The sequence below is a fragment of the Empidonax traillii genome, unplaced genomic scaffold, assembly GCF_003031625.1.
Source record: "Empidonax traillii isolate 1590-97213 ecotype Southwest subspecies unplaced genomic scaffold, ASM303162v1 scaffold185:size1678824, whole genome shotgun sequence".
Lineage (NCBI taxonomy): Eukaryota > Metazoa > Chordata > Aves > Passeriformes > Tyrannidae > Empidonax > Empidonax traillii.
Genome location: NW_020955378.1, coordinates 933,481 through 957,946, shown reverse-complemented (window position 1 = coordinate 957,946; position 24,466 = coordinate 933,481). Strand labels below are relative to the sequence as shown.

Below are 24,466 nucleotides of genomic sequence, written 5' to 3'. Positions count from 1 at the left end.
AAACCCTCAGCTGGTATCAACCACAGTAGCTAAATGGACAGCAAGGAAGTTACATTAGTTTATACCAGCTGAGCATCTGGCTCCTGACTACTCTATACATGGGGGAAGGCTCCTAAAGCATGGGAGCTTGGACCGGTTACGCACTGACAGAAGCTTATTTTATATATATATATACTGACGTTCTCATGCAGCAGGAAAAATGTTAGCTTAAGTATAATCCCTTAAACAGTCATACCATAATAATGGTATATGAAGCAGCTTTAAAAATATTATTTTATAATCTTATGAAACTGAGCTATGCTGATTGTTTTAATGGAATCCCTTATTGCCAATATTCTATTAGAAAACAGTGTAACTGTAATTTCTGAGGCCTAATGGGGGTCTATTAAACTATCACTGTACCTAACCACTTACGGGGCAAATTGTACCCTTAAATACCTATTAATCACTGTATTCCATCTGGAAGCAATTATGAGCCTCACAATAGACATTAGTATCACACCAACTCTGCAGTGAATCTGCTGGGAAAATAGGAAGAGCATGGCAGCATACAGAGAATATGCACTAGTGTCATTCCAGGAGGTAGTTCTATTTCAGGGCACTCGATTTTTGGTTTGTCACTTACACACTTCAGAAGTCAGTCATCCTTAGGAAAAAAAAAAAATTAAAAAGAAAGCAGTGTGCTGCATTGAAAGTCAGCTGGCAAAAAAAAAGCCCAAACAAACCCTTATTTTCCCTTACCCATTTCAGGTTATTTTGTTTTTGTTTTTGTTGTTTTGTTTTTTTCTCCAGAGTCTGCTTTGCCAGGTCTTGGGGCCAAATCCAAGCTTGCTGAGGCCAAAGAGAAAGTTTCCTGACAATTTCCATAAGAAGGTCCTTAGTTACCAGTGGCTAAATATTGCTGAAATGTGCATTTAGGCCTTGATTAAGGAAAGCACTTAATTAGATGGCAGTATATGTGCAGGCTGGCACTGCCATGTTTTTTGATGCAAGCAATAAGCCCATGAATTAAATTCAAAGGACTTCCATCAGCATCAAAGGGATGTAGAGACAATGTTTAAGTGGTTAGATCAGGGCCCATTTCCCAGCTATTCTGCATCAGGTGGTGACAAAGTGACATATCTAATTGATACCAGGTAAATACCAGCGTTACCTCCATTACCAGATCCTTGGGCACAAAATCCCATGCTTTGTAGAGTTACGCACAGAGTATTCTAATAGATGTAGAATTTTAACTTAACATAGCTCAGTTTTGAGCTGAACATCAGTTTGTATTTTTGAATAGTATCATAAATAATCATAATTTTTCTAAGGTACTCATTCATTTTTAATGTTTCAAACAGACACAGTGGCTTCCAGAACACTCTTACACAGTAAAATGATTAATGATTTGTCCCTGTTTTTTGGCATTAGTGTTGCTAAAAAAAAAAAAAAAAAAAAAAAAGGTGATTGTTTTTCCTAGGATGGCTTGATGCACATTCACCCAAGTTTTAACAAAACTTACTTCATTAGACCTGACAGCTCAGCTGCTTCTTAAACAAACGATTTCTGTTTGAACATGACTCTCAAGTCCTATTTTTGGTTTTTGACCCAAACCCATTTTTCAGTTTTATTTTTCCTCTCATTCTTTTTTTTTCTTTTTTTTTTCTTTTCCTGATCTGCTTTTCAGCAGTGAACTGAAAGTAGGAAGAAATAGGGAAAATAAGATGGAAAAGAAAAAGGGTACAAAGACTGGAAAATGGGAATGGTTTAATTAAAAAATTCTACTTAAAATATTTGCAACTTTGAGAAAACAGTTGAAAAAATAATGTTTTAAAATTTTCAAAGATACTTATGACTTGTTTCCACATTGCAGAACCAGCTCCAATTTAATCATGGAACAGAATAAAAATAATCTATGATTTTCATTTCTGAGTAAACACTAGACAGTATACCTACATTCTGTCCTTTGCAAAAAATTGGAGTGTAATCTGTTTGAAAAATAGCTAAAATACCCAAGTCACTTAGGTGTTTTTCAAAATTCTGTGTATAATGAACATTCTCTTGTTACCTTTGTGCTGCTTATAAAGCTATGTAGTGTTATAGGACACCTTATTTTAATAAAAATCAATATGAGCAGAGATATTTTAAGTTACATTCCAGAACTCATTAATTTATTACAACTCGTACTATGCACAATAATCAGTGCTTCTTTTGATAAAGTATAAATTCTCTGTTTTTCTTCTATTTGTTCCTTCATTTGACCTCTGAATGAATGAAACATTTCTACTACACTTTACTTGCTTCTTATCAGCATGCATTCACATGATTTGGACAATGAGTGAAAGCTGTAAACCCAATATTGAGCAGTAAACAAGAAGAAACTCATGTTCTTAAATGCAGTGCAAGGAAATCCTAGTACCATCCTACTCTGAGCATACATCTTAACCCAGATTCTTTCACCACTAGTTGGTCTAGTTGGTACAGTTCCAGAGGTGCAAGTTAATTGTGTAAAAATTTCTACTCAGCTGTAATTGAATACTGAGATGTTACAGGTGAATCTGGTTTAAGATGAATACCCAGAGCCCAGCCTAGTGTCAAGAAGCATCTAGGAAAGAAAATGCTCTAAGTTATTTTCTTTAGATAAGTTACACTGCATTTTATTGGGAGAGAGATCTTTTCCAAGGCTTGTTGGCTTTTCATTTAATTTTTTTATCGTATTTGCTCAAATTTGTTCTCAACAGACAAATATAAACCCCCTACAGTGAGGACAAAGACACCTATTACTACAAAATAAAATTAAGATCCAGGTAATTGATTCCTTCTATTTCTACTTTTCCTGCTATTGATGAGGGCCTTCAGTTTGCTGTAGTCCCCTCTCATCTTCTGGGATTCTTCCCTCTGCTGACCTGGCTGTCTGCTGTCTTTGCAGTACTGGTTAATCATCTGCATCTCCGAGTGGCTGAAAGCTCCCACAAAGTCCTTTGGGTGGAACTGCAGCGCTCGGACTGAGCTGGCCCAGGTCCAAGGGGACCACTTGTCAGTCATGACGGCCACCATCTCTGAATCCAACACCTTGAAGTTGATCTTTGCCAAGGTCTGCTTGAAGCTGTTCTCCGTGGCGATGCAGTGGTAAAGCCCCCGGTCGCTGTCCTGCACAGAGCGGATGAGGAGTCCTTGCTCAGTAGCTATGATCCTCTCATTCAGCTTGACCTGAAGAGCAGAAAGGCAGAAGGAACTTTTTAGGGAATGTTACGAACAATACAGTATTGGACATTTCGGTAAGCGTCACTTCAAACACAACTTCCTTTCTTGAAGTTACTACATTTTTATATATTTATCTCCCAGAGACCACCACTATTACTACCGTTGGGAGAGAGCTTACCTCAAGGCAGGCAAGTGTTGCTAAAGAAAACAACTTAAGTTTATTTCTTATGTTACAATAAATTTGATCAGGATGAAGACAGAGAAAAATCTGAAATAAGGGTTTTCATAATTTTAAAATAGCAGAGTTGAAGAAATGCCAGAATATTTGCCAGAATTACATCCCTGAGAATGTCTCTTCCAGCATCAGAGATTGCTGCTGAGACTCAGCTGAAGAAAGGTGCGGGACTGGAGGGGTTCATTTGGCATAGAACACAAAGTGGTTTCTCATTAATATATTTTGACTTTGAGCAGGTTCCTGGGGCTAACTTCTGAAGAACTCTTATCTGCTCTTCTGAGGCTATAGCCTGGTATAAAAATTATCATCGCAGTGGCCTCAGCTGGGACTTGGCTCATTGGAAACCAAAGGCAATTCTACTCTTGTGTTTTCTTTCTGGCTTCAGACTCTGGACAGTCCCAGGAGACAGTCACATCATCCAAAAGAAGCAAGTTACCAGAGCTTGTTGAGTTATCATCCAATATAAATGACTGTGCAGATGTCCCTTTGCATATCAGTTGTGAAGTAAAAATGTCTAGTTCAAACCATTATGAAAGAAAACTGGTACTGGTATTTTTGTGAATGATTTTTCTGTTCTGCTACTTCCCTGTGTATTACACCTAATACTCTTGCTTATTTATACTTATGATAGTATTCTTCCATTCTAAACTTTTGTAGGCATTGTGGAGGATTTCCAGAAATCTGAGGGCTTGAAATGTAGTTAACCCTTTGACTGCTTTAGTTTGCCTATTGCTATTTGAAACTGCACTGATTCTAATTCAGTTATTGAACATAAGAACAAAAAAGGCAGATGTTCTGTTGAAGCAAAGGGTTAAAGAACTGCACCTATTGCCAGCACATGGCTTGAGTCTTTGAAGAGTAAGTGAGAAAACTCAGTGAGAGGCTTTTAAGTCCCCTCTGTTTTTGCAAAATGGCCTGATAGGAGAATAATGCTTTTCACTATTTATAACCTATCAACAGACACCACATTACTTAATGGTTCCTTTTGAAAGATGTTTCTTTTTATTCATATAGTAACTGCCTTGGATTTGAGATAGATTTTTTCCCCTTTTAAATTACTTAAGGAAGGTACATTCCCCATAAACAATCATACTGTATATTACAGTGCTGAAACTCGAGAGCCTTAGAGACTGTGGTAATGGAAAATGTGATTGCACCATGGTGAGGAAATGCTTTTGTCAATACGTGTTCTTAGTCTGGACTAGTTTCTTGCTAAAGAAACCTTTAACATTCCTCCCACTTTTGCCTTTTATCTCTTCAATAGCACAGAGGGGCTACTGCATGCTGACTTCTTCCTGAACTTTATGCCACTTATTGCTTTTGTGCCTATTTCCTTAGATCAAGAAGAAGTTCTGAGTGCTGCAAACCTTCAGTTTGCAATTCGTGAGGTGTGAGGGGAAAATTCTTTAGTTTTCTGATAGCTGTTTTGATCTGATAGAAACCACTGGGGCTGAGGATGAAGTCTCAGTTATACTGAAGAGTCTGCTCTTATTCATCTGAGTCAATGCTGGTCATTGTTGTGCATCCACACAGGTTCTCCAGCTTCACTGTAGCCAGACTGCCCGGTGAAAACACAAACAGTCCCCTTGCCTTTGTCTGGGGAGAGGATGTGATGCTGACTGAGGATTCTCCCAGAGCTACTGCTCACATTACTCACCTCTTTCCTCCTGTCATTGTCTTTCTGTAGCAGCCACTTAATAGAAGCCTGAGGAGATTTAGGTGTGCATTCCAGAAAGGTGGTGTTGTTTTTCACTCCATACTGAACTATTTCTGCAGCATTTCTGTATGCTACAAAAAAAACCACAACAAAACAGGTCAGGATACTGTGAATGGTGATTTAATGTAGAAAACAGGTAGCTGTTTGCAATACAGACAAAATGAAGTATGCCTGATTCTGATATTGGCCAATAAGTAATTTAAGGGAAAAAAAAATCAAAGAAATTAAATGAAATGTGAAGAAGCACATTCAATTCCAAGTACCAATGTTTTTAGAGTGACATGTTCTGTTCTGAGAAATTAGGATAATGGTAAGCCTTGCTGGTGGGGTAGCTGAGCTCAGGGACATTTTTCTCTGAAATTATTTCATTCTCCACTATTCCAAAGGAGAATGAAGCATTTAATATATTTCTTCACACTTCACCATTCACAATGAGTTAAGGGAATATGGTTGTATGACCAAAATAGAGCAGCACGCCCTAAAGAAATCTCCAGCTACTCCAGCTGCGAGCAGCATCACAGGGAAGAGAGAGAGAGCAGGCTGGGCTCCTGCTCCTCTGCTTCTCTTCCAACACAAGGAAGGGACTTGGCTCTCAATCTTAAATGTGATGAATATGTAGACAGGCCAGCAACAGAGAGAAAGACAGATTTATAGCACTCCAGTAACACCTGGGCAAGTGCTGAGCATATGTCATCGCTTAGACTTGTTGTGTCCCTTTATAGTCTCCATAGATGAACAATTGGCAGTCACTGACAGAAACTTTTAGGTGCTTAGTGCTTGGCCCAAACCATAATATTTGTCCTGAAAACAAAACACCTCCAGGTTTAAAAGCTTGCTTCATATATGAAATACAATTTTTTTTTTTTTTTGGCAAAAGGAGCAATGGACACCAAATAATATAAAAAATTCAAATACCCAGAGGTTACATGTCTAAAATCTGACTCTGTTTTTGAACAGTCCTAAGACTGGTTTTCCTCAGACTCGACTCTATCTCCCGTTCTTTTCAGCTACTTTCATCAACTGATATGTGACATTGGAATCTATTCTACTAAAGGAAGGCAACTGCCTGGTTCTAGTCCTTCAAACCTTTTTAGCACACTTATGTGCTGTACCGAAACCAATTCTAACTTTTAGGAGAATAATGTGGAAATATTTTGCATTCAAAGGCCACAAGCTACCAAATAACTTATCTGTGGGCTAACCTGTCTGTAGCTGTGGAGAATCAGAGGTGTACCACAATATTACTTTTATGTGTACTGGAACTAGATGTACCACAGACTGTCTAACTGATCAATATATATCTAATGTTCTGCCTACTCTATAATACTACTACTTATACATGCTAAGAAAAAGACTGAGAGAACACAAATGCATTTCTCTAATGGCCATAAGGGCTAACACAGGCATAACAATATTAAACAGACATTTGAAAAGCAATCATAAAAGACCCTTAGTTCTTGATGATCTATTTTAAAATTTCAATATGCCAAAAATATTGAGTTTATAAATGCCTAGAGATCTAAGGCAAACAACCTACCCAGTTTAAAGACTTCAATTCAACATTATGGTTCTCTGTGAACTTGAAAGATTTCTTGCTATTGCCTGGCTCTCTGTTCTCTTGTCCTGTAAGTAGATTTCATCTTTTTCCCCAAACATAGTAGTTTTGCTATAAATGGCCCTAATTATATTTTGAAAGAGTCTAAATTGCTGTTTCTTTTTATCTTGTTTTCCATGAGGGAAGCGACTGCCATCTACCTATGCTATATCCCACTGCTGCCACCGAGACATCCTTTATAAACACATAAATCTATAAATACACCCACATCAAAAAAGTGGTTGGAAAACAAGAAACCTGTTTCCCAAGACTGTCAAAGTTGAAATACTTGTTTCCCCTCAGCCCAGAAAGCAGAGAGTTGACATTTTCATATTTTCCACATGGACAGACAATGAGTGGGAGGTCATGGCACATGGCTGCAAGGGAGGACACACAGCTCAAGTTGCTTCAGTATGGATCTCTCAGAGCTCAGGTGCATATTCTAATGCTGGGGTCACCTTTTGTAATTACCTGTCCAAGCTACTCAGTTTCAAATAAATGACCTAACACTGAGTCATGGGGAAAGACCCCTTTGAGCTGAGGAATCTACGCCCGACTGACTGTTGTGGTCTTTTTTGATCCTGGAGATTCTTCTGAGACCCTGTGGAGACTGTTTCAGTAGAATTATTATCAATGTAACCTTTCACAGGTAATTCTTAAAACATTGCTCTTTTATTGAAAAAAAAAACACCAGTAAAAAATTTACAGTCAGGTCTATTATTCAGTCTCCAGATGGTGTGGACGAGAATGTATTTCAAGATGCAGGATCAAAAGCAGAAGTGAAAGGAGAATAATTCTCCGATACGTGCCCATGGTCTGATGGCATATATGATCAACTTCTAATTTTGAGTATGATGAACTGTGTATTTCATGGTTCCTCATTTTATTATATATATGCAAGTTTCATGAAATTGCAAGAAAAGATGTTGAAACCAAATCAAAACAAAACTTGGAAAATAATTATGCTTTACCAGTAATCCATAAAGATAATGTGAGTTATGATGAATCACGCAAAGGTTCTTTATATAGCATGAGGATCTCTAAATTATAGTACCTTTCAGGTTGAAACCTCGGCACTGAGTCAGAGGGTTTCCATGTCTCACATCTTGCCTGCGACTCCTCCTGCAATATTTTGTAAGAAAAAAAATGTTATTCCAAGATAGCTACACTGCAAATAAACATTTTTTTTATTTGTTTGTTTGTGTTTTTTTTTTTTTTTACTAGATCAACCACTAGGGATAGTTCATGACCTACTGTGACTGTGCTTTACTCTTGGCAGGCTTGCTGGAGTGAAGATACAGTTAAAGTGAAGAATCAGTTTGTTGAAGTTTATAAAATGGTTGTAGTTTTGGTATGTAAAGTAATTTTCCAATGGAGGTACAGAGTTGGAAGGATTAGAAGTGATACACGAAAGAGACATCTGTTCACTCATGGAAGACCTAACATTCAAAGCCAGAAGCCCCAGCTGGAGCTCTTCATAAGGCAAGCACCTAAGAATGAGATGCATGAGAGTCATAGTGCTCATACCTAATGCACCAGCAGAAAATTATGATACAGGGCATGCTCCCTCCCCAGTTTTAGCAGGCACCATATTTTTGGAGCCTGTAGCCACCTTGGCATCAGTGTGACTGAAGAGTTCATCTGGAATGGTGGAAAGCTAAGAGTCCATTCTGGTATTTACTTGAGGGATGCCACTATTTCCAAAATATAATAGAACTCAGTAAGTATCAGATAATTTCTAAATGGAGACTTTATTACATTATCTGGATGACTGATACAAAATCATAATTCTCTACCAAATTGTCTAGGGAGCTTACTGAGACTGGGAATTCTGGCATTTCAGTCCTCCGCAGCTAGGAGGTCACAGCTCACAGAATTCAGTGCACAAAATGCTGGTACACAAATGTTTTAATCATAAGATATATTATTTTCTTTGCTACATATTCTGTAAGGTAGTTCAGTATTTATCAAGTTCAACTAGAAAAATGTATTGGTGATAGGTTGTTGCAACTGGATGCTGCTGGGACATGTAACAGCTGTATTCTGAACCACTGCACTGAGGACTCTCAGGATCTGAAGCCATAAAAAGCCCCAGGAGCTGCAGTACCACTGAGTGAAGGGTTATGCCTCTGTGGCCACATTATTCCTGGTAGTGCACAAACACCCAGAGATAGTGCTTATAATCCTTTGTCACCTGATCCTTCACTGCGCTGTTTTAAAAGGAAACATTTGAAAGGTAATGTTTCAAAGGAGTAATTTCTGACATTCCAAGTATGGTTTTGATGTTTACCATCAAAAATATTTCATGTTATGCCTTGGGTTTTTAACCCTTGTAATGTATTTATGTGAGTCAAAGGAGATAATGGAGAATTTATGAGTGAATATCAGGATTCCTGTGCTACTGTGAGCTACTCCACACTGTCAGAAATGGCATGTCATTTGCATTAAGCACTTCTGAGAATGTAAACTTACAGGTTTATAAAAAAAAAGAAAGTGGTGGTTAGAAAATTAAGATAATACTGTCAGGTGTTTGGGGGTAAATCAGTGTTGGATGAGGAACTACAGTAATTCACGGGAGACAGAAGTGTCAAAAGAAGGAAATAAGCAAATGCATATAGCAGAAACTACTGTCTAGACTATAGGATTTGGCTCTAATTACCAGTGTTTTCTCCTTCATACTCTGTCTTTTTTGATAAAGGGACTACTCATTTCCTTCACATATGAAAACCAGACTTTTTTCCAGACAGTTTTAGGGGGTTTATATTGGTTTGAAACAAAAATTGCAAACGAAATGTCAGTGTGAAAGCAAGCCCCAGTGGAAATAACCCTGGGTGGGTGTATATAATGGGATGGGAACGCATACACTGGAAACTGCAGAGGCTGGGTACATCTGTCTGCTCCTTGTGCCTTCCAGCAGCTATGTCAGTGTAGGAGTAAGGTGGCCTGAGACTTGGGGATTTTTATTTTCTCTCCCGCCCCTCATCTTCTGACCTTTGTACCATGGAAGTAAAACATCAGTTTGCAGACTTGTGGCTGAATGAAAGCAGTAAAAACCGCATGTACTTTACCAGATGCTACATGGCCAGTTTGGGCTTTACTTTGTAATCTCAGCTGAGGAATGGGTCCAGAAAACTTTGCAATAACAAAACACCATTGTCTTTAATCCCAGGGGATGACATCTTTATCAGCTGTTTGGATCACTAGAGCAGATCCAAGCTTTGCCTGTCTCCCTCCATGAGGATACAGGAGTAGAGCCCAGTAAATGTATGTGCAGCTCAGGTGCAGACAGTACATAAAGCTCTGGTACAGAACCATAGAACAGAATCGTAGAATCATTTGGGTCAGAAAAGACCTCTAAGATCATGGAGTCCAACCATTAACCCAGTACTGCCAAGTCCACCAGTAAACCATGTCCCTAAGCACCACATCTATGTGTTTTTTGAATGCTTCCAGGGATGGTGAATGCACCATTTCCCTGGGCAGCCTATTCCAATGCTTCACCCTTTCAGTGAATAAAGTCTTCCGAATACCCAATCTAAACTTCCTCTGGCCCAACTTGAGGCTGTTTCCTCTTGTCCTCTTACTTGTTACCTGGGAGAAGAGTCTGACCCCCACCTGGCTGCACCCTCCTTTCATGTAGTTGTAGAGTGCTTGAGTCTGAAAGGTTTGGCTCCTCTGCAGTAACAGTTCATTGTATATTCTGTAACTTTATTTGTATGTGAACTGAAATCTTAGTAAGACAAGAACTCACTACGGCCTTCCGCTCTCAAATACTTCCCCTGGGAGCAGGAAAGTGGCTCCTGTTTTGCATAAGAATTATGAGATGGACTATTAGCTCTGTTGTAAATTAAAGAGAAATCACTTTCCCTGTCTGCTTTAATAAATCTCATGTCAAAAACCCCAAATCTGTAGGCATTACATGGAAATCACATTTGCCTAGAAATTCCCTGGCAATAATTCTTCTCACTTAGGAGCAAATGAGGAACAAAAAAATGTTAATGAATCTATTCCTCAGACAGCTCAAGAGATATTTAGCTGTATTCAGGGCTATCACAATTACATCCATAGAAGGCAAATGAATTTAAACAAAGGGAACAAATGTTTCACTGATTTTTGTGTGTGAGACAGATGGATTAATATTTATGATTAGGAACCAATTTTTTCCTTTTCTTTTTCCTGTGTCCATTACTTTAAATATGAAAAGCCAAGCTCTTTATCATACGCTCTTGCATCATACAATCCTAGGTGATGAATAACTCCAAGCACAATCAGTATGTAGGTATTGTTTGTACACACTTATGAAAGGAATGACATCGCACTACAACACTCCAGGCTACACAGCGGAACAAAAGCCTTCTTTCCTTGCAGATTTCACGGGGCTGCTTAACACTGCTCACCTTTTTCCTGTGGGATAAAACCTGGAGCAGGAGTTGCCATCCCAGGCACAGTAGGGATCTCGGGCCAGGCAGCAGTCAGCACAGGCGGTCCCGTAGATGTGGCAGCGATGCAGGGACACCTGGGTGACCCCTTCATCCGAGCTCACGTACAACTGTTGCTGCAGGAGGAAATGGAAAGATTTATTTCAGATGTGCAGGACTTTCACCCGAGACTTGGCTAACACATCTAAAAACCCCTCAATTAATTTTGGAATTAATTCAAGAACCAATAGGGTAGCCACTAGTATACATAAATTCAATATTAACAGGAATCTCCCAGCTCAACAGGCCTATAATATTTCTACCCTCCTGCTAGAAAACACTTAGAAACACTTGGGAATGTAATGGATTTTTGGACATTGAGTGTCATTGTTCTGTTCTTGGGCAGATAGGCTGAGTTAATATTGCTCAGATTTGAGAACATGGTTCTTATTCAGTGAGGATTATTGGCTCAAGTCTTTGAACTAAGTATTTTCTCTATACATAGTCACTTTAATAAATATTATGCAGAGTTCCTAGTTGGATTCTCCAGTGCACAGATTTCCAAGATGTAAAACCAAGAGATTATGTTGAGGCTTAGGGCCAGATTCTGACAGCCTTATATACCTGGAAAAATAAGCCAAAAGAACTTTCATAATAAATCAGAGCTTTTGCAAAAGAAGTCCAAAGTGAATAGATCACTACCAAAATCTGGCCCAAAATTACTTTTTACTCCAAAACAATTAATCAGTTATTCTTAAAATATAAATTAATATTGAATAAAACCATTAAAACTACTATAATCTTTTTGGCATAAAAGTCGAACATTACAATGAATTCAATTTAGTGAATGATGTTTACTTAGTAGTAGTTTTGTGAAATATTGAGCAACATCTTGCTTGCAAAATCACAGAATACATATTTTTAGTTTGCATGGTTAACATTTCAGCAGAAATCCTCTCAGCTGTTTTTTTTTCTTATTGCCATCCTTTATTATTAATAAACCAATGTGTACAATTGCACCACGGACCCAACAGTCCCAACAATGTCTTTTTACGTTGATCAGACAGACTTCCAAGGGAAAATGTCTGTTTAGGACTCTCAGAAAACAAGGGGAGGGCAAATTTCCTCTTTTAGTACTTTTTCTGATTCCTTAACTGCCAAACAAAACAACAAAAAAATCAACATTTTCAATTATTTAGAAATGATACATAATGAATAGAAGTTTTATCTTAGTGGCTCTGGGACATATTAACAGCTCCTACAAAAGTCAGTCAAGTTTTCCGTATTCATTACGGAAAATATGCCTGTATTTAGTATGCTCCACAAGAATTGATAGCCTAACATCTTTAAGTCAATTTGCTTCTCGGTTAATAAGCACTAAGCAGCCATTCCACTTTTCTTTACCTTTTTAGATGAAATCTTCATTGTTGTTATAGGAGAATTACTCTGAAAGACAAAGTTACAAACCAGATTGTCAAGAACTCTCTTTTTAATACTGTCCCAACATTAAGATTTAAAAATCACTAAAACCTAAGCCATATCTAGGAAAAGCACACATTTTCATATCCTGGAAAGGCATCACTCACTCCTATTAATTTTTTACTATTTTCAGAACTAAACATATGACATGTATACAATTAATGTCTTGCAAATTGTTTTGCAAGACCTGCATCTGTGCTATCTCAGCAATATAGGAGCAATGTGTTTTGAAGCCATCATTTTAACTGTGTAATAAGAAACAATTTTTTTCTTAGATGATGATGATAAGGAAAAATCATACAGTAGCTCAAGATGCAAATAAGAATATGACATATTTTTCCTACAAATTACCTACAGTACATACAGTTTGGTTTCCACTCTATATACAAATTCAGATTATCAATGACTAAAATATTTTAAGTGGCATGTGTATTCTTGAATGTTTCTTTCCCACAGACAGTATACTACTGTGTGTCATCAGAGCAGTCAGTGCCTACGTCCAAATCAAATGCTAAAGAGCTGGAAAAGAAATTATTGCATTCCTTGTCTTAAGCAAGTGATACAAGTCATTATTCTCATCCAAACTAGTGATAAAATTAATGGTAACAAAAATGTTCAGCATTTCTTTAAGATTTAGCATTTGCTCAGTCACAAAGGAAAGCCATAACATCGCGTTAGGATTAATTGCAGTCGACTACAACACAGCAGGGAGGTCAGGACTAGAAAATCTGGCTGCGAATCCTGTGAATTGGCATAGGTTTGAAGGAGTTTAGAGCTGCAGTAGTACTTCATGAACCGTCTGCAGACTCAAGGTCAAATGCAACATTGGATTCAATGTCACATTCTCTTTTCCTTGCTTATACTCTGAAAGAGAATCACTGCTTTGCTACTCCCAGTATTTACTAGAACACAACCAGTGATCTCATCCCTGCTCTCTTGGCGAGACTCATCTAAATACCATCGTGCTGCCACCCAGATTGCAATGGCAGGGGTTATGATATCGTGATTTTTAGGGTTCAGGATAAAAAGGTCCGTGCATAGAGTCCCAAAAACTAGGTTTAGGGCGAAGATTCCTCTCAGCCCCCCTATCTTCTTGCTATAATAATTTCCATTTCAGTAAGTGGAATTAGCAATACTTTAGTGAAGGTTATGATTTTAGGTAATCTAGGGAAATCTTCAACAAAAGCCTAGAAAGACTAATTGTTCCTTTTATGAGGGTAAACAAAGAGAGTATTCTTTTTCTTAAAGAAACTGTTAATTCTGCCTAGGTAAAAAAATCTTAAATTTTCCTTTTTGTATTCCCTTAATGAAACAGACCATGACAAACCCCTTAACTAAGTTTATAGATGCATACTACCATTTGCCCTGAAACTACTGTTTAATGAATAGCCCATTCAAATATTTGAAAGGGATTTTTCAACATGAGGGAGAACATTTTCTTTAGGTTATTACAAGCTGTTACATGCCAGAGTGATTGACAGAGGCTATTCCCTCATTTCTCCCTGTAGTTCCTGTGTTTCTTTTCAGTTTATGTTGTGTTAAGCTCATAGCTTTCTTGACTTCAGAGTCATGTGGCTTTGAAGAACTGAAGTTAAGCAAAACCAACACTAATTTGATTCCATTCTGCAGCTCAGAACCAGGAAGATCATCAGATAATCAAAGTCCAGAAGTCTTCTTAGATTCCATCTGTAAATAGTGACAGTCTCAATACATGATGCCAATGATAAAAGTTGCCTTCTGGCAGCTACTATAACATGACCATGTAAAAATGTCATTATCAAAATCCTTCTAGACAGTACAGCAACTTAAAAAATAAAAAACTGAAATATAGGGGAAGAAAAGGACTTAATCTAGCTACAGCCTTCATAACAGTGGACATTTTGTATTCCTCTTTGTGTATTTATCAAGCTGACAGTATGCACATTTACTTGATCTTTTATCAAATCACAGTTGCCATTGCCAAAGTCTGTTAGAACAAAGTGTTTGTGTGAACATACACATTGGAAGAGTAAAAGTAGGAGCAAGCCAAACCTGAAAAACTTCCAACTCTTCTAAAATGAGTTCTCCATTTGCAGAGAAGTTCGTGGGTAGGACAACAACTTTCTGTACGGTTCCTTGATCTGGAAAAGATGAGAACAAGTGAGACCATATGAAGAGAGACCAAGGAGGGAGAGAAAGAAAAAAGGAGATCAACCTTTATTAATTATAAAAAGAAACCATCAAAGCAAGTACTATGACATAGAGAAAGATATGAAATGTTCAGTAAATTTGAGGGTTTGGGGCCAGAAAGAATAATAACATGATTCCTTATATAGGAATACTCTGTATCGTATTATTCTCATACATGAACATGAAGAAGTCATGGTGTCATGGTGAGATTGGAGTTACAGTAGTACCATTAATGTTACTATTCTACTCAAAAAGATCAGTCAAAACCCGTATCTTCTGTAGTAGTTGCTCTAGACACACAGACAGAGGTAGAATCTATCCTAATGATCTTGAAGTAAAATACAGCAATAGAAACATGTAAAAGGGAGCTACTGCAGAATTTAATATATATTATATATATTCATATTCAATAATAAACTGCTGTGATAACTGATGGCATAATAACTCTATCTACACCTAAACACAGTAAGAGAAAAACCTTTTCTTAGGAAATTCAAACAATAATCAATCATTACATACTGGTAGGAGTTAATATTTTGTCCATATGGTAAAAAAGGAAACGCGAGGTGAAGTTATAGTAGCTATTATATCATAGCTGCCCTCTCAAAATACAGTTCCAAGCCTCCCAAATCCACTCAGATCAAAGGAGCAAGAAGCAGAATGGATGTGGCACTGACAGTGTTTTTGCAGGGTAGATGTGATGAGTGAGACCAAAGGGAAATTTGTGATTAGTTTTCTGAATTTGTCATGTGGAAAAAAATATATGAGATGAACTGGTCCATCTGTGAAGCCTCTTAAAGGCTGAGACAGCCACTGAAGTATTTCTTCACATGTGTGGTGTGGCAGAAAAGGCAGACTGTGGGATAATCACAAGGACAAGTATTTTTACTTGGACGAAGCACAGCACATAGAATTCCTCTTGCCTGAAAGGCTTAGAAATTAGCCTGAGTAGAATAAATCTATTTGGTCAGTATTGATTCTGAGGAACGAGAACACATGGCATAGATTCTGTTCAGCCATCAAAAGTTTTATGAGCACTGTAGAGTTGTGCAGTGAGTAAAACACTAGTACAGCACAATACAGGCAAGACATATATTTTTACAAATTTGATACCAAGGAAAGGAAATTTCAGCTTCCTGTTTGGCAATTCATAATGAAGACAACATAAGCTGAAAAAGTGCAATTTTGCTTTTGCTTTAAGGTCAGTGACTAATTTCCATAGCTAGAGCCCCTTGCTAGAGGGCAAGTTGGTTACTGTAAATAATTTACATATTCTTATTTCCCCTGAGGAAAAAAAACAAACAAACGATAATGATAATAACATAATCAACAACTTTTTTTTTTTTAAAAAAAAGGTTTGAAGCCAGTATATTGATATTTACTGACTTGACCACACACAGAGAGCATACTGCAGTATTTGGACTTAAAGAAAAGAAGGAAAAGAGAAATCGAAAGCTGACATGACTTAAAAATATGTAGCTATCAATTTTACATGCCCAGGGCACGTTAGGCATGAATTTTTCATGAGAATTTTCTATGGAGACATTTATTCTCATTATACAATGGCATGATAAAACAGTTCCTTCTGAAGAAACTTTACCGAAACTAAATCTTGTGGTAGCACAGCTGTGGTCTAGCCTGGGTGCCAGCATTAGCAAAGCTGTGAGAACCTGAGAGAGATTTACTAACTGTCAGGACCCACCAAAGCTTTAAACTGCTGCAGATGTATCCCTCGTTGAAGTAAGGAGAAGCCAGTGGGTGTATTTCTGCTCCTATGGAATGGACAAACCCACTCACAAATCTACACGGCTCCAGTCCAGTCCACCTCTGCCTCTTTGCACCCTTTAATCAATTCCCTCTCTCTAAGGTTAGACTCTACCTTATAAAACACTTAATCAGAAGTGCAGGAAGGAGCCACAGCCTTTCCTGGGTTTTTTTGCAACTGACATACAGGGCACTAACCATGCTGACAGTGACCTTACCTGCAAAGGAATGTGAAGCTGCTGAGCCTCTGAAGAACCGGTTTATGTCAATGATCCATTAGCACATGCCATACATTTAAAATTCCTAAATTGTCTTGAGTCCTCAAACATTGCCCTGAACTGAAATCAGAACCTGAGGGGAGATTTTATCCTGGGCATGGGCACAGAAAATACTGATAACGCCTGACGCCAAGTCCTTGTATCCTAATAACCTTTCCTATTTGTAAAGTAGGGTCCTATCTACCTTTTTGTCACACCCCAGCAAAACACACTGAGTGAAGGACTGTTTACCTTGGTATTCATTACCTTTGACTCAATATTTTACCATTTGCTTTGATTCAGTATTGTACCATGAGGGACAGATCCTTGCAGAAAGGAATGTTCTATTATTTTAAAGGAGACTTAATACAACAATTAAAATAAATATTCAAGTAGGCAGTAGAAAGCTATTAATTAAATTAAATTACTTAAACCAATGGATTCCAATAGTCTCTACATATACAAAAATAAAACTATTTCCAACAATACATAGCTTATAGGCTATAGTCCTTCCATTGCTTCTAAAAATAGTCTTTTTCCTGTTCCTCAGCCTCTTCCTTATTAAAGGAAAAGCAAATATTTGTGTCCAATCCCTCCTTCTTTTTTCTTTTTCAGTAGTACTGCTGTCTACAGTGTAAAGACTAACTGGTAGCTAACAAATCAAGTCACACATGTTCATGTCAGAAAACTTATAGTATATTTGAGTTTTGTTGGAAATATTATTTGCTTATTTCCACTAATGGTGAGACAGTGAACTAAATTCACTGGGTCAGAGGGAAAGTTGGAAGGGTTGCAGCACTGTGCACTGCAGGAGATTTATGCAAAGTAGCAGTGCCTGAGCTGTTTCCCAGTGTATTTCACAATAGATGATCTTTTGCACTGTAAATCAGGCAGAAGAGATCATCAAAGAAGTACAAGTCAAATTTTTTTCAAGTTTGGATCAACGTATGAAATTATAAGCCAATTCTGTAAAAATCATAAAACTTAACCGGATGGTTTCTTTCGCCATTTACTTTTTCCTTCCAGAAATCCACTTGAAAACAGTCCTATGATTTCACATTGTCATGAAAAAGCTACTGTGTCTCCAGAATATTAATCCACCACTAGAAGTGAAGAGGCAGATTTATGCTCACCACTTCCCTGACTTTTCACCGGGAGCTGTTTGCAGCCTCACATCAACTCAGCAGTCTGTGAGTTAAGGGCAGACAGACAAACAAAAAGGAATCTCCCTCAAGCTGACAGCAAGAGGACAAGGGCAACTCAAAATGTTTTTCCATTTCAAACCCACTTAATGACTGCAGGTGTCCCAGCTTGACATGAAGGGCAATGATAATGAGATCACGTTCCCTCTGAGAGGACTAAGAAACTGGGAACAGCAAGGGAGGAAAGTAAAGACTAAAAAATTGTGTAGAAAGTATGCAGAGTGAGAAATAAATGGAGAAGGAAGGTAGTCCAATAAACAGTTCAAGGAAAGAAGCAGAAGAGACAAATAATAATAATAATAATAATCATAATTATAATAATATTCCTTGAAATGCAAGGCGTGATTCTGGGCTGATGTTAATCAGCTAAGCTTCATCAATACCAGTTAGATTGTGCCTGATTACACTAACTCCCAATAGGGCTGACCACAGGCAATGGGGAAAAGCAAAGCTTGATGAACAGAAATTAAAAATATAGAGATGTTTGGCTGAATCTGAAGGTCTGAGTTTAAACATCATTCTCTGAATTTTGACTAGCTTTTGTTTCCCCAGTCCTAAGTGAACACTACAGCTGTCAGTAACGTGAGCCTCAAAAGAGAGTCAGAACCCATCTACCTCTGAGCTACATCACACACACAAATTGAACAAACAACAAATAAAAAACCCTGAATTTTCCACATCATAAAAAAATGACTGCAATGGGCAGCAATGTCTACTTTGACATGAGATTTGAGATGCTTCTTGCAGTAATCCCCTCCCCTGATGTGTCTGACACTGCTGGAGACCTTCTAAAAACTTTTCTCCGTGTTGTACCTGTCAGCCTAATGGCAGCTTAATTGTTTTTGGTCTCTAATCTGAGTTGAACCTGATGCACACAAATAACATTACAAAGAAAAAAAGAAAGCAAAAAGTTTACCAAATGTTTAAAATCTGTCTGTCTGAGAAGATGTTGAGGCTCAACAGAACACCTGAGACGGTGGCAGGTTAGCAGTCAGGGCTGACAGCCACGTTCCCACGCCCTCGGCTGTCCTTAGGTGTCTGCTGTAACTCAGAGCCCCCACCACACACTAATCTCTCTGTGCTTAGTTCACTCATCTGTCAAATGGGTGTAATTTTTTTCCAGCTCATAGTACCACTGTGAAGCTTCATAAAATTCAAGCTGCATCAAAGGACAAAAAGACAGATACAAATGCTCACACTTGAGGGAAAAATTTTCACATAGCCCCAGCTCGGTTAAACTTTTGAGACACAGTTTGAGCTTGGTCTGAATAAAAACTGAACAGGGGAAATGAAGCAGGTGGAGGTATGCCATCTTAACTTACATATCCTCTTAAAAGGCTGTGAAAAAGCTTTGGATGAGTAGGTCAACAAAAGGTTTTGAATGACTCAGGCATCATGACCAAGAGGAAGAAGGAAACTCTGATGCCTGTTGTGTCACTGTTGTGCAACATCAGCTTCCCAAGCTCACAGCCATGAAGTTGCAGCCAGGAAAACTATGGGAGGGAAGTTTGCTCTTCTGACCAGATTCTCTCTCTTCATTAGACTCTGTAGATCATTATGTGATTTTGGCTACTGCCTTACTGGAGGCTACCACTGTCAGCAAGGGTTAGTTTTCCAAAAAGACAGCCATCACAGGACACCATGAAAATGAGTATTACAACCTTATGCTCTGGAGGCACTTACTGCATTGAGACTTTGAAAACAAATGTTGCATCAGAAAAGAAAAGATAATAAGAAACATCGATCAACCTCACGCCACATCAGATGCATGGGGCCGACATTAATCATCTGAGTAAGTCACACTGAAGTCTGAAGTGCCTTTTTACAACAGTAACTTAGATCTCTTTCCACAAAAACATATTCTATCTTGATAGCAAGAAGCTGAAAAAAAATCCCATTGATGCCCATAGCTGTTTAATGTACCCAAGTTTGACCCAGACATTTAAATATTTTCATAACACAAGAGCAATAAAAAACCCCATGCATAGTCTTTTAGTTGTGCAATCTGTGTGTACTTTGACCAAAGGCTTTCGTACTGCAAGCAGTAGGTGGCATGCTTAATAAATAAATATTAATCTCACGAAAATGTTCTCATGGTGTTTTACTGCTGTTTTACAATTCAGATGGAAAACAATCTACCAGTGGATAAACAGAGAATATTGAAAGCTCAGGTTGTTTAGATATAACCGAAATGAGTAAAGAAATTACAGTTCAACTCTAGGGTGAATCCAAAAACTTCATGACTAAGCCCCGGCCTATAACAGAAAGGGGATAACAAAATCAGAACTCTAATCCCAAACTCCTGAACTGAATATGTTATTACTCATTGCATAAGGAAAAAATATCATCAGCTTTGCCCTTGTCAAAAATGCAAATGAGTAATTACATTCTTTCCAAGTAAACTATCTCTTGGGTTTCTGTTTGGAAAGACAAGGTAGACAGCACCCTTCTCTTGTAGCACTTCTCTCTACCAGTCAAGACTTGTTCCTTACTCCAAGTCAGCTCATGTCAGAGGGGAGTGAAGAGATCCCTTTGGCTGAACCTCACAAAATCAGCGAGTTTTGTTATGTGCTTTAAGAGTCTTCATTTTGAATAGCAATGGCAAAGCAGGAGATGGTTATCATTTGAAAAGTGGGTGGAGTGCCATGAGAGCAACGTCTGTGCCTGGGATTTATTTTGTTTGTTACGTAGGCAAGCAAGGGAGAAAAGCTGTGTATTAACTGTGGGCATGGGCCAGCCCCTGTGAGCTCAGCACTTCTGTCTGGGAGGGCAAATGAAACACTACATTTAGTTCACATTAATGTGAAGAAATTACAGAGCTGCCTATACCCTCCTGTGCCAGCCATGCCTACATGATGAAAAACACTGGGGTTCTCAGAGTTTTATATTTCTGTTATTCTTCACTTACATTCAGGAACTGATTTATTACTAGGGCTATCAAGGAGGAAGAGAGGAAAAGCTAAACATTTTGTGTGCTCTGCATCTGGCAAGACATAAAACACTCCGATTTCAAGCATGAGACAGGTCACTGACAGTGACAGACATGGCTGGCAACATCTCAGTTCAGCAGCAGTAACTCATCATCTGAGCTGAGTGTAATTGTCACCAGGTGTCAAGTCCCATTGTCTCTGTCTGTGGGGCTCCAGGCTCCCAAGGAAATTATCACATGAAATTCTCCTATACAATGTGGTTTTTGCATTTGACGGGATGAACTGACACCAAAGCAAATCCCCTCTGCATTCCTTTTGACACTTAATATCTCTATCAAATCCTCCCGAGTCTCACAGAAAGCAGAGAATAAAGAAAACAAGTTTCTCCTCTCAGTGGCTGAAACTTGATCACTTTTATTTGAAAGGGCTGAGAAATGCAATAACTTACATTGCATCAATTTCTTTTGAGGAAGACCTTGGAAGCTATTCATGTCCTGTGCCCTACTCAGGAAGAATAATGTGTCCCCTTCAACTAACTAGCAAGCAGAAAATGATTCTTGTCTCCAGTGTAATGAAGAAGATAAAGCAATGAATATAAAGTATCAAGAGCTTCAATTTACTTATCTGATCCATAATGGGTCCTGTGCTGATACACAGAAGAGGATTAACATAATGTAAGAACAAGCTAAAGTAGTTTGATGGCTTTTTTAACGGCTTACAAGTGTCTGTATGAGACCACACTGATCATCTAAAAACAGTCAGATGGTCATCAAAGTATAAAATGAAATTACCTATCTTTATGCCTTGCAGAATTATTAAAATGCTAACAATTAATATTGTGATTTCATGCACATTTCAGCTTTTCAGTACATTTCCAGTTTTAACCATCACTGCCGCATTAACAATCCTATGCAAGTTCAAAACTTATGTCTTGATCTTTTCCACTAATGTTTAGTAGAATGTTTCCCCAAATAACATTAGATGTTTATAGAGCATTTTAAAACAATGTCACCACTATATAGTTAAAAAAATAAAATAGGAAGGGAGAGACTCCCTTCCATCAACCTGCTGGCTGGATATACCTCTGCTTATACAGCACAGTATGCAGTTGGCTCCCTTGGCACACAGACACCCTGCTGATTTTGATAGCTGGGGAGGTTTTTCTAAGAAGACTGTAGAGACTTCCTGTTAGTCCTGTCCCTTGAGGGGACATTCTTGAGAGACTTTTTAGCACCCACTTCCTAAATCTATTATAACAAGATGGTTATCCCCAGCCCCATGTGAGTTTGTTGGCAGGCATGGTTATTCTACAAACAGAAAACAACCAGGACCCCAATAATATGTGAAACATAAAAGCAATGCAAACCACTTCTGTAATCATTTTCTGATGTTCAGACATTATTTGTTCTCCCAGAATTCTTTTCCTTTGTTCTACTTGAAACCATCTGTAGTAAAAAAGATTAGCCTTTGTGCCTATCAACCTATGATGCCCTGTTAAGCCACTGGGAGTTTCAGATGTGAATGAGTCCTAGGGTCTAGTCAGAGTACCACTCTGCTTGTCTTCTCCAGTCAAAATGTTGTGATTCATATCTAAATATTTAAAAAAATCAAAATTGATCAGTACGAGAATCCCTTGACCTGTTCCCTGTAGACTTCAGAAGCATAACACCAGATTCAAATTTAATGCTACTAAAACCAAAATGAAGGTTATATTAGACAGAAATTATTTTAGAATACTTGGATCAAATTCTCTGTGTCCACTTCAGCTAGGACCGTGACCATTTGTTTCCTTTTCTCTGCTAAGTACTCTTCTTTTTGGTTGAGTTGCTGTTTCTGCCTTTACAATATCCTGATCAGATCATGCTTTTCGTCAGAAGTAGCTTACATAGCATATATTAAATAATAATGATGACAGTATAAAAAAATTAGAAAGCTAGATTTGGGTATCAAATTCTTATATGGAATCAGGTTGCAGACAAACCATATTCAAGAGAAGTAGTATTAGTTAGAACCAATAATACACTAGTGTTGATTTCTGTCTCAAAATTAATACCAATACATTGTATTTCTTGCACATAACTTATGTCTATAGTAAATGTAAAAATGCACAGAAAGTAAAATTAACCTAATTTATGGATTTCTATAGACATTTTTGTATACAGTAAATGTTTAAACAAGTATTTCTGAAAGCTGTAAGTTGTACAAATCAGAGTTGATTGCAAATTTTATTGCAGTGCAGGAAAACAAATGCTGCTAATTTTGTCTTACCTGTTCCAAGAAACAAGACGTGATATCTCCCATCAGCAGCATTCACTCGATCCACAGCGATCTTTGTATACTTGTAGTCAGCTCCTATCCGGATGATTAATGGCCTCTTGTGTATTGGGTAAATGGGATTAAACATCAAAGGGTGATTCCTAATGAAGGTCACAACATCGTCTGGAAACTCTTTGGTCGTCCGCATATTAGGTGTGAAGGCTCCTCCTGGACACTGTAAGATGACAGTAATGATTAACAATACTAACCATCTTTCGGAGAGTTTTCATCTCCAAGTCATTTACAAATATTGACAGATAAGTTGACAAAGAAGTTTCTGAAAGAGCACTGCAGGCCCACCAAAACTTATTATGTTCCAGTAATGGGAACGAAGTGTTGAATAGCTACATTTTGAACTCCCATCAGTGCTGACAAAACAAACACAAATGTATTTTTGCACTTTCAGGACACAGCTTCATGACTAAGGTCTGAAAAAATCCAAGAGATTGGTATGGGAAGATATCAAACTTTTGCATCTGGTTTGTTACAGAATTAGTACAAAGACAAAGGACAAAATCTAATACTTAATTGTAATTTGGAGATGATGAAAGGGCCTGTGACTCGTTTTTATTTGAAAAACCAATAATATGGAGTTGATGAGGGGGTCCTGTAACAACTCATTTATATCTCAGAAGATTGTCTATACTTTCCCCCCTGCCTGAGAGATAACTGAGGTCCATGAATACTCTAGATGCTTCTTTAAGTATAATGAAGAACTGTCAAAATAATCAGCCCCAAGGCATTCTGGACCTCACAGGAAAATAAAAAGCATCTTAGAAAACACAACTATTTACTGAGAGTGAAACTAAAAGAAGACTGGGAAGAAAGCAGGGCTATGACAGTAACTGGTACAGTGTTCTGGATATACCTATGTTAATTTACATTATTTTTTTTTCAGCTACCATTACCTCACTTCTTATTGCTGCTCCTGGGCTTTCATTTTCCCCCTTACCATATTTCTGAAATTCTCCTTAGAGTATTGGAGGTATTCAGAAGTGTTTCAATGCGATATTTTTCCAATAGGAAAATGTTGATTTGTTCAATAAAAAGCACTTGATGGAAACTTCTTTATTTTGACGAGGGCCATTCATACATCTAGGATGGAATTTCTGGTCAAAACCACAGACACAAAATAGCTCGTCACTTAGGGAGAGACTAACCTCACCTGACTTCTATTGCCTTAAAAGTCAGGTATTTAT

General features: G+C 38.0%; 1 protein-coding gene across 3 annotated transcripts in view; it reads right to left on the bottom strand.

Moving 5' to 3' along the window:
* Positions 1-1,718: 1,718 nt before the first annotated feature.
* The window catches only part of SEMA3C (semaphorin 3C), a 115,450-nt gene continuing 92,702 nt past the window's right edge, over positions 1,719-24,466 (bottom strand). For all 3 annotated transcript variants that reach the window (XM_027886298.1, XM_027886299.1, XM_027886300.1), the window contains 7 exons: positions 23,220-23,442; positions 14,661-14,749; positions 12,555-12,596; positions 11,130-11,287; positions 7,787-7,854; positions 5,079-5,209; positions 1,719-3,192 (listed from right to left, as the gene is read on the bottom strand). In XM_027886298.1, the coding sequence (XP_027742099.1) occupies positions 2,779-3,192; positions 5,079-5,209; positions 7,787-7,854; positions 11,130-11,287; positions 12,555-12,596; positions 14,661-14,749; positions 23,220-23,442 (1,125 nt within the window). In that variant the 3' untranslated portion in view covers positions 1,719-2,778. The remainder of the gene's footprint in view (positions 3,193-5,078; positions 5,210-7,786; positions 7,855-11,129; positions 11,288-12,554; positions 12,597-14,660; positions 14,750-23,219; positions 23,443-24,466) is intronic.